At 56.6% G+C, this 9,506-nt stretch overlaps 2 protein-coding genes across 5 annotated transcripts; both read right to left on the bottom strand.

Annotated features, from left to right (window-relative positions):
• Positions 1–307: 307 nt before the first annotated feature.
• HCRT (hypocretin neuropeptide precursor) lies at positions 308–1,739 on the bottom strand. The gene is made up of 2 exons (XM_047093538.1): positions 1,622–1,739; positions 308–774 (listed from the first exon to the last, which is right to left on the bottom strand). The coding sequence occupies exons 1-2, from the start codon at positions 1,640–1,642 to the stop codon at positions 400–402; spliced, it is 396 nt and encodes a 131-aa protein (XP_046949494.1). The 5' UTR covers positions 1,643–1,739; the 3' UTR covers positions 308–399.
• On the bottom strand, positions 684–7,858 carry GHDC (GH3 domain containing). 4 transcript variants are annotated; one of them, XM_047093535.1, is made up of 12 exons: positions 7,471–7,737; positions 7,005–7,316; positions 6,587–6,708; positions 5,938–6,439; positions 5,348–5,540; positions 5,176–5,247; positions 4,969–5,102; positions 4,514–4,599; positions 3,355–3,420; positions 1,622–1,800; positions 1,111–1,364; positions 684–774 (listed from the first exon to the last, which is right to left on the bottom strand). In XM_047093535.1, the coding sequence occupies exons 1-10, from the start codon at positions 7,640–7,642 to the stop codon at positions 1,753–1,755; spliced, it is 1,707 nt and encodes a 568-aa protein (XP_046949491.1). In that variant the 5' UTR covers positions 7,643–7,737; the 3' UTR covers positions 684–774; positions 1,111–1,364; positions 1,622–1,752. The 4 variants fall into 4 exon arrangements, with proteins under 4 accessions (XP_046949491.1, XP_046949492.1, XP_046949493.1 ...); XM_047093536.1 differs by lacking the exon at positions 3,355–3,420; XM_047093537.1 differs by lacking the exons at positions 684–774; positions 1,111–1,364; positions 1,622–1,800; positions 3,355–3,420 and adding exons at positions 3,486–4,246; positions 7,748–7,858 and having other exon boundaries at positions 7,005–7,285; positions 7,471–7,555.
• Positions 7,859–9,506: the final 1,648 nt, after the last annotated feature.

A 9,506-nucleotide genomic window follows, 5' to 3' on the forward strand; every position in this document is an offset into this window, starting at 1 on the left:
CTCCTCTGTGCAACATTCCTAGCTACCTCCCATCCCTGTCTGTCTGTAAAGGTCGAGATACAGAATGACGAGGAGAGAGCATTGAGAGATGAGTCTGCCCCCCCTCCTCCCCCTCCAAGCGTGCACACGTGCGTTTCTCTCCGTACCACTGGGCCTAGCACAGTTCCTTGCTCTGTGTTTTGTGTTCTACCAGCCAGAGCTGAGGTGCTCCAGGGCCGGGCTGCCAGGCCCTCGGGCTCTTTACAGACTCTCACGCCCCCTGCAGGACGGGATGCGACAGCAAAGGAACAGAGACCAGCTTCACTAACAGAGACTCGTCTTTATTGCCCTTTTTCTGAGGGCTGACACCCGGCGGGCAGCGAGGAGAGGGCAGGGTCAGAACCCGGCCAGAGCAACGGCTCAGACTCCAGACCTTCCCCCAGGCGCCGCAGAGGGAGCGGCCAGGGCGGGACATCTACGCCCGGGGCAGGGGCGCGGCGCTGGCTCTGCGCCTGCGCGGCGGCCCATGGTCAGGATGCCGGCTGCGTGGTTGCCGCTGGCCTGCAGGAGGCGCTGCAGCCGGCCCTGGAGGCCAGGGGGTCCCGGCCGCCGCTTGCCCAGCGTGAGGATGCCGGCCGCGTGGTTGCCCGCGCCGTGCAGCAACTCGTAGAGGCGGCAGGAGCACGTCTTCTGGCGGCAACAGTCGGGCAGGGGCTGCGCTGCCGCTCCCGGCGACAGGAGCGCGGGTGGTAGCAAAAGCAGCAGCAGCAGCAGCGTCACGGCGGCCCAGGGGACCTAGAGAGACGCGAGGCCAGGCGCTGGGGTGGGGGGAGGGCGGGGGGGGGCGGCGGGTTTCCCGCCGCGCCCACCTTCAGCCCCCTGGCCCAGGCCCCGCCCACTTGGTTCTGCGCCCCCTCCCTCCTGCGGTCCTAACACTCTGCGTCCCCTAGTTTCCCCGGCCTCTGTCTGCAAGACTGTATTAGAGGGCTCCTCTCTGGCTCTTTTACCTACTCATCTCTCAAGCCCCAGCACACCATCTCCTCCAGGAAGCCCTTTGAGACTCCTGGGCAGAGTGATTCCCTCTTTTCTGGGTACCCTTAAGTCTCTCGTTACCCCCATTAGAGCGCTTACCACTCCACCTGAAAACAGGGTGTGTGAGTCTGCACCGGAAGTTTGTTCACTCAGGGAAACAGACCCAGTATAGTCCCAACATGGGCAAACCAAGGACTGGGGTGCAGTCAAGGACCGGCAGGATCCAGGTTGTCTTGTCTGCCTGCTCCCTCACAGGGGAAACTGCATTCTGTGGCTTCTGCACCAGTTTCCTACCCTCTTATGGGCACAACTTCCTCACTTGTAAACGGGTTAAGTAATTCCTATAGTGCAGGCTGCCAGGAGGAGGACATGAGAGACTGCAAACAGCACCTGATACATGAGCTCTCAGGAGCTGGGCACAGTCCCATGCTAGCAGAGGCCGACCCTCCACCAAGGCCCCACCCAGTCCCCTGCCTCAGAGCCTCCCCCCCCCCCCCCGGGAAAAGACCAAGAGTAGAGACATCTCAGACTTCTTTCCAGCCCCCTGAGCAAGCAGTCTCATTGCCCCCCTGGGATGATGAGTTACCCCTCCATCCCCAGGTATCTTTACCTTTGTAGAGGGAGGGTTCATGACGTCTGGAGCTCAGAGTGGGGTAGCCAAGAAAGGTGTTGTCTGCAGTGGTCCAAATAGCCAGGAACTTTGAGGCCGTTGACTGTGACCACTGATCAAGGGCCTGGGGTTTATAGTGCTCTGAGGTGGTGCAGGACAGACGGGTACTTGCGTCTACTCTGGGGCCAGACAAAGGCAAGTCTAAGATTAGCCTCCCACAGGGCAGCCGTCTCCAGGTTGGGCCCAAAGAATGGCCGCCAAGGCTCTCAGAAGCGGGAGTTCGATCACTGTGCCCAGGGTCCCCCCCTTGTCTGTCTGCCTGCTCCCTGGAGATGGGGCGGTCTCCGGGCATTAATGAGGCCACCTTGCACCCAGGAATCTGGGAGCACAAAAGAGGCCCTGGCTGGGGCGCTGGCCTGGGACAATGTATGTGTGTTTGGGGCGGGTGGGGGGGGGGCAACTGCTAATTAGGGCAGGAGAGAAGGCAGCTGTGAGACCCACTCTCCACATGGTGTATGTGGTGGGGGGAGGGCAGCTAGGCAGCAGGCCTAGCTCCTCGTTGCTGTCCCTGGGGTCTGTCAGGTTCCACGGCCCTCTTCCTTAATGGAAAAGTCTTCTTACACCTCTCCCTTCCCCCAGTTCTCTCCTTCCCTCTGCCCCTTCCACGAACCTCCAAGGGGGAAAAGCTTGAAAACTCAGCCTGGGTAGGGGGAGGAAACAGCCAAACCTGGTGTTGTTCTTGGACCTGCCCAGTTTCCCTCCTGTTCAGGTGGCCTGGAGTAGGGGATAGAGTCCCAATCCCACCATAGGAGAGAGTGAACGACCCGGGGCGGGGAGGACCGCGCCATCTCCAAGCCAGAGTCTCTTTTATTCAGGGCATGTCCATTATGCACCTGCTCTCAGCCAGGCCCTGCACAGCACTGGAGGGACAGTGTGCATCAGACATGGCCCAATTTTCCAGGAGCTCCAAAGTCCAGGTGGGGAGGCAACCTAGCATAATGATAGCTTCGTGGGAGAAAGGACCCCAAAAAGGCCTTGCATGCCAAGTAGATTTCCATCAGCTAAGACTGGGGAGGAGGCATTCCACAGAAGGCACAGCTTGAGCAGAGACCTGGAGGTGACAGTGCTTAGCTCATGCAGGATAGTAGGGTGTGGTCATCATAGCTGTGGCTTCCTTCTCAGGGGAGAGGTGGCTGGACAGGTAAGTGAGGGCCAGGGTGGGTCAAAGGGTCTTGCAGGCTAAGCTGATTGGTCTGAATCCTGTGGCCACTGGGGAGCCACAGGAGGGTTTTAGCAGGAAGAAGTTGTGGGGTTGATGGGGGATTGGGTGGCCTGGATGTGGGGCATGGAATCCAGCAGTAATTCAGAGGTAGAACTGGTGACTTGGCAACTGATCAGGAACAGGGACTGTGTTACTTAACAGGAGCTTGTGGGGCCTTGGGCAAGCCTCACAGCCTCAGGAAGCCTCAGTTTCCCCACTGCTAAGATGGGCAGTTAACCCAAATGGTCTCTGAGATTGCTTCCTGTTGTGATACTTCCTGACTTGCAGTATAGCCCCTGCCCATGGAGGTGATTTGTGGGTATTGGGCCAGACAGGCACCTGTGCTAAGCCAGCTAAGTTGAGGAGCAGTCCTTCCCCATTTACGGTAAGCTTGGAGTGGAGAGAGGGAGGAGAGGTGGGCTCTGGGTCTTCTGGGTTGACCTAGGCCATGGTAGGGGTCCCCAAGACCTACCCCAACCTGGAGTGGAGCGTGGGGGGAAAGCCTTGGTGTCCAGAGCTGAAGGTGGGGGAAGCCAGCCTGCAGCAAGAGCAGGACGAATGAGACTACTACAGTTTCGCCATAAGCAGACCCTGAGTCCAGAATCTGGGTGCAAGTGGTTTATTTGGGAGGTAATCCTACAAAGCACATGAAAACATGGGGATGGGCAGGGTGGAAGGAAAACCAGTAAGAATTGTGTTAATCAGAGGGTTACCACTACGGGCAACCGGTGCAGAAGACACTTGAGAATTGTACTCAGGGACAGTGATGCTGAGGTCTCTTTCTCTGACTCCTGTCTCTTATTGACTGAGGGCCGCTCCTGGGGAACATTAACGGTTAACACGTCCAGCCTGCCCAGTGACTGGGCCTGGAGACACAGGAGACATCGGCAGTATGTGGGAACTCTAGCAGTGTCCTCCGGAGGGCGCCACGGGACTTCAGGGAGGGCACTGCAGGGGCCAGTTGACGTGGGCTCCTCAGAACGGGCTGAACAGCTTAGACCTCCCTCAGGCCTGGGGTTCTGATGGGCAACTGTCACGCAGCACAGAGTCGAAGACCCTGGCCAAGACTTCCCATCCAGAGAGGCCACAGAGGAATGTACCAAGTGGCCTATGAGGGGGATGGGGCAGTGGGCAGGCCTCTCAGCTCAGGACACCACCCTTTTCTGCAGACACTGGGCCAGGTGCCTGTGCCTAAGGACCCGGGGCATCTCAGGAGGATAGGAGGACGAAGGGCAGGCTGCAAGGGCCACCCGGAGTTCTCTGAAGGCCCCTTGCCCCACCAGGTGGACTCTGGCAGGGCCCACGCTGCCCCAGAACCGCAAGGACTTGTAGCGGGGAGAGACTTCCTGAAGGCAGTGGTCAAGCTGGAAACAGAACGGCCTGAGTGAGGCTGGTGTGTAGCTGTGTGGCATGTGGATGAGGGATGCCTGATGGTGCCCAGGGTATGTGTGGTAGGTGTTTCATGTGTCCATATGTGTCTGTGGAATTCATCTCTCCCTTCCCAGAGCCTCAGGGAAGCTCTCCTCCCTGCCCCCCTCCTCCCCATCACTCCACTGCGCCCAGGGCACCTGGAGTCATGCAGGGTAAAGGAGACACGCAGTCCCGTCCTGTCCTATCCCTGTCTTGTTTACCTTGTCTCGATTTTCCTCTGACAGGTTTCTCAGGCCCCTCAGCGCCACAAACACCTCATAGTGGGGAGCCGAGCCCTCGGAGGAATCTGCAGACAAACCCCCATGTTCACACACTTTTGTCAACAAGGCAGCTCCCAACGCCAATGCCGGTGCTCCTACCTGTTCCACCTTCCTCTGAGGTTCATGGGAGAAGAGGAATCCCTTGGTAGAGAGGAGGGTAAATGGAGAGGAACCCAAAACCTAATCGTAAATATGAAGCAGGCCCGGAAGGGAAAGGGGGAGAGACTGCAGCAGGAGGGATGGGAGTTAGACCTGAGTGAGCTAGGACTTGTGTTAGGAGCAACCAAAGAGGCCACGTCTTCTGACCTCTTTTCTAAAGTTCTTCCATCCGCATGGAATGGCATGGGGGGCAGCCAACTCAAGAATGGGGGGCAGGAGCTGATGGAGAAGCTTACCCAGAATGCTGCTCTCCACACAGCTGTGGTCTAACAGTTTCGCCCCTGGCCACTGCCCGACAGCCCGGCCCAGGGCCTCAGAGAACACATCCTCTCGAATGTCTTCTCCTCTCACACTCAGGGCCTGGCCCAGCCTGGGGAGGAGGAAGGAGACAGAGGAGCCTAGGGCACAAGGACGGCCCCTCAGCTCCCCAGGGGGTCACGTACCTGCAGACGAACCTGACGACTGGACACCGATTGTAGGCACCAACCACCTGTACCACATCACCCAGGCAGCACCTGACAGGTGGGGGAGTGGGGGGCGAGGTCAGCCCCAGGGGCCCATTCGCTCATATCCCTGGCCTTCGATAGGGTCCCAGAGGGGTGGGCAGGCGATCACCTGGTAAGGCTGATGTGGTCGGTCAGCACCAGCTCATACTCCTTGCCCTTCTGGGCCTCGGCCAGCAGGACGGTAGAGGCAGCCTCTTCCTGGGCTCCTTTGTTGACTGGGAGCAGCTCAATAAAAGGAGCTCCAGGGGGCAGAAGGTAGAGCCCGCGGGGCTGCTCTGGCCACAGGTTCAGGCCCACCACCCCTGTGGGGAGCAAGCAGCCCTTCAGTGGCCGGTGCCCTTGCTTTCTGCTAGGCAGTAGCCCCTCCCCCGGGCCCCCAGGCCCCAGTTCTCTGAGCAGCTGTTCCCACTGCTGCCCTCCCACCCCTCCTTCCTGGCTCCCCCAGGCTCAGTGTGCCACCTCTGAGGCCCTAGTTGGGAGGAGGCGGTGGTTCGGCGGGTGGCAGACCTGGCGCCAAATGCTGGCGCCGTGTGAATTTGTGCAAGTTTCTTAACCTCTATGAGCCTCAGTTTCTGCATGTGTATAAACGGAGCTGTTGGTGTTGGGGGGATTAAATGATTAGGTAGGGCTCAGTGTTTGGCAGCTAGCCGTGTGACCTCTGCCCCCTGCCCCAGCTCACTAGCCTTGAGTCCTGCTGACCTCCAGAGGCAGAGTAAGCCGGGGAGAAGAAGGCTAGCCCTTGGCACCACAATGCCTCCAGGGCAGCCACAGCCTCGGCCTGGCCTCCTGCGTCCAGAGTCACCACCACCTGTAGCTTCGGCCAGAGCCGAAGGGCCAGTCCTCGGGGCCCCTGCTCTAGGGCCTCCCGCAACTCAGCTGCCCGTCTGGGGAGAGGCACCCCCGGGTTCCCGGCAGCTATTGTCTCAGCTAGCTCTTCGCCATCCGCCTCCAGGCCCACAAAGACATCCAGGAGTTCGGCCGCTGTCCCACCTTCCAGTGCCCGCAGCCCTGGGGACCTCAGTGCCTTCAGCAGCAGGGCCCCAGGGTGCTTGGCTCCAGGGGCGCTAACCTGGCCCAAGGCACGCCAAGGCCAGGGGAGAGGGCAGGGCCAGGGGGACGTAGGGGTCACACAGGCGGTGCCTCCCGGAGCCAGCACTTCTGGATAGGCCTTGTTTAGGGCTGCCAGACCCAGCAAGGTGGCCTGGAGGGAGACAAGAGAGGGTGTTGGCCCTGGGCCTGAGCCAGTCCCCGAGCCCCCAGTTTGGGGGTTCTTTGCCCACCCTGCTGGGAGGGTTTGGCTGCAAGTAGGGGTCTCTAATGGGGCTAGGCTCCAGCCTTCTCCGTTTACCTGCAGAGAGGCCTCCCCGTAGTACTGGGTTGAGGTAGGAGGCGAGAGCTGCCCCTCACTTTCTTCCTCTTGGGCCTGGCTGGCCTTGGTCAGTGGGAGATGGTTCCGGAAGGTGCTTGTATCTGTAGCCCAAAGACATCATAAACTCGTCCTGAAGCCACAGTTTCCCAAGAGTTTCAGGCAAGATGGGTGAGACCCTTAATAAGGAACCCAGCATAGGCTTAGGCTGAGCGGGGCTACTGGGGCCCAGGAATGGAAAATTCATCTTGAACAATCCTGAGCCTGGGTAGGGTCTTTGCGTTGGGCCCCTCTGTGCTGGCGGTAGAAGGTGAGAGGGAATCCTTGGGTTCTGAAATCTGACTATCCTGTGGGGTTTCTATCTGTTTGGGGCCACCTCCCCAGCCCCTTGGAAACACACCTGTGTTCCCCCTGAGGGGACCGCGGGGCCCCTGGGCTCCCTGCAGACACCACTTCAGGGCCTGCTGCTGGCTCTGGCCCGCGTGCAGTGTGCTCTGTTCTAGTCTCCGCTGCTGCCAGGCGGCCGCCCAGCACAGGGTCCCTGCTGTCACACGGTGCTGGAGGCCAGCAAGCCAGGACAGCCTGGCATCTTGGGGCTGCCGCTGCCAGAGCACGGCCAGCAGTGGCAGCAGCAGCAGCAGGAGAAGGAACAGCAGCAGCAGCAGCATCTCCAAGCAGCTCCTGGGAGGAGGAAGGGACCCAAGTTCTGGTCCTGGAGGGGAGGAGAGGATAACCCATTTCTCCCTCACCTTAAGCCCCCTCTACCGCACGAGAAACCCAGGAAAAAGGAAGTCTGGGAAGAAGCCGGGACCCATCAGGCAGGTGATGCAGAGGAGACAACATCAAGGCCTTGGAGTCACACTGACCTGAGGTCGGACACTGGCTCTGACACTTGGTTAGCCGTAGGGCCCTGGGTAAGTCAGCCAGCTGCTCTGGGCTCCGTTCCCCTGTCTGTAAAATGGGAATAATAACAGCTTCGCAGAAGATATAGACAGGGTTTGACACAGTGCCTGGCACACAGCGGCTGCTCAATGACATGTCCTGCCCACTCCTGGGTGGCTCTGCTGCATCCCAGGATCCACCCTGTCCCCGCTCCGGGCCCCTCCTAAGCCCCGGGGAAGTGGTTCCATGTCCCACGTGCACCTGTCATAGCCCACTTGCGCAGACTCTCAGCACCCAGGGCCCCCTCGGCGGTGGGTACTTGGGTCTCTGTACACAGCCAGTCAGAAAGATGGAGCCGTGGCTTTAAAGGGAGGGGCCCTGATGGGGAAATCCGGTCACGGGCCTGAGGGAGGAGCTGGGGGGGGTGCTCTTAAAGGGGCAGCTTGCCTAAGGGCCCAAGCCCAAGCTGGCAGGTGGGAGGAAGCTACCGTGGGAGACTTCAAACTCCTGCTGTCTTCAAACTCCTGCAGGTGAAGGAAGAGAAAGCTGAGTGTGGGAAAGAGTTCAGGAAGCAGCTTGAGTTGGGAGAAGGGCGCACCCCAGGAGAGCAGGTTCAAGCTGGAGAACTGTTAAAAAAAATTTTTTTTTTCTCCCAATCCAGAAACCATGTCCACAAAGATCTACCAGCTTTCTCTCACAAAGGTGGTAGAGAAATAAATCCCCTCCCCTGGCATAAGCAACCACAAATCTAGCTGCTCTCCATATAGATTTGTCTGTTCTGGACATTTCATATAAATGGAATCAGAACACGTGGTCTTTTGTGCTGGCTCCTTTCACTTAGCATGTTTTCAAGGTTCTTCCACGTCGTACCGTGTAGCAGTAGTTAATTTCTTTTTATTGCCAAATGTATTTCATGGTATGGATATGCCACACCACATTTACTTATCCGTTCATCAGTTGATGGGCATTTGGGGTCATTTCCGTTCTTTGGCTACTATGTATAACGCTATTACGGATATTTGTGTACAAGTTTTTCTGTGGATATATGTTTTTATTTTCTTGCATAAAAATGTGATGAATGCAAGGGATTTACTGCATTCCAATGAATAGAATAGCTGGGTTGCATAGTAGCTCTGTTTAACTGTGTAAGGAACTGTTAAACTGGTTTCCATAGTGGCTGCACCATTTTACATCCCCACCAGCAGTATATGAGGGTTTCAAATTCTCTACATCCTTGCAAACACTTGTTATTACCCAACTTTTTGATCACAGCTATCGTAGTGGGGTGTGAAGTGACTTGAGTCTGTTTTAATTTGCATGGTCCCCGATGACCAATGACCAAGCATCTTTTCATGTATCTATTGGCCATTTATACACTTCTATGGAGAAATGTCTTTTCAGATCCTTTACCCATTTTTTACTGGGCTATTTGTCTTTTTATTATTAAGCTGTAAGAGTTCTTTATATATTTTGCAGTCAAGTCCCCTGTCAGATAGATGATTTGCAAATGGATTCTTCCATTCTGTGGGTTGTCTCTTCATTTTCTTGATAGTGTCCTTTGAAGCACAAAAATTTTAAATTTTGATGAAGTCTAATTGTCTACTTTTTCTTTTGTTGCTTGTGCTTTTGGTGTCATATCTAGGGACCCATCGTCAAGTCCAAGGTCATGAAGATTTACTCCTATGTTTTCTTCCAATACTTCCATAAAATTAGCTCTTACATTTAGGTCTTTGATTTGTTTTTTCTTGTGGTAAAATATGCCTAAGATTTACCATTTTAACCCGATCCGGTATCCACTTCAGTGGCATTAAGTACATTCACACCATCGTGCAACCATCACCACCATCCATTTCCAGAACTTTTTCTTCTTCCTACACTGAAGTGTGACTCATGAAACACTAACTCCCCATTCCTCCTCTCCCCAGCCTCTGATGACCATGATTCTATTTTCTGTCTTCATGAGTTTGACTACTCCAGGTAGCTAACATAGGGGCATCCATACAATGTCTGTCCTTTTATG

This window comes from Lynx rufus, unplaced genomic scaffold (assembly GCF_022079265.1).
Source record: "Lynx rufus isolate CCGP_SWC_20201006 ecotype Redwood Valley unplaced genomic scaffold, mLynRuf1.p SCAF_34, whole genome shotgun sequence".
Lineage (NCBI taxonomy): Eukaryota > Metazoa > Chordata > Mammalia > Carnivora > Felidae > Lynx > Lynx rufus.

What these genes read in the sequence shown, in the direction of transcription:
- HCRT (XM_047093538.1), bottom strand. Translation starts at nt 1,642, where the DNA reads ATGAACCCTCCCTCTACAAAG. An exon ending in TGAACCCTCCCTCTACAAAG is followed by an intron (nt 775 to 1,621) that starts GTAAAGATACCT and finishes GCGTCTCTCTAG; the next exon opens with GTCCCCTGGGCCGCCGTGAC.
- GHDC (XM_047093534.1), bottom strand. Translation starts at nt 7,642, where the DNA reads ATGTCATTGAGCAGCCGCTGTGTGCCAGGCACTGTGTCAAACCCTGTC. An exon ending in GAGCCAGTGTCCGACCTCAG is followed by an intron (nt 7,317 to 7,470) that starts GTCAGTGTGACT and finishes CCTCCCCTCCAG; the next exon opens with GACCAGAACTTGGGTCCCTT. An exon ending in ACGGGGAGGCCTCTCTGCAG is followed by an intron (nt 6,440 to 6,586) that starts GTAAACGGAGAA and finishes GTCTCCCTCCAG; the next exon opens with GCCACCTTGCTGGGTCTGGC.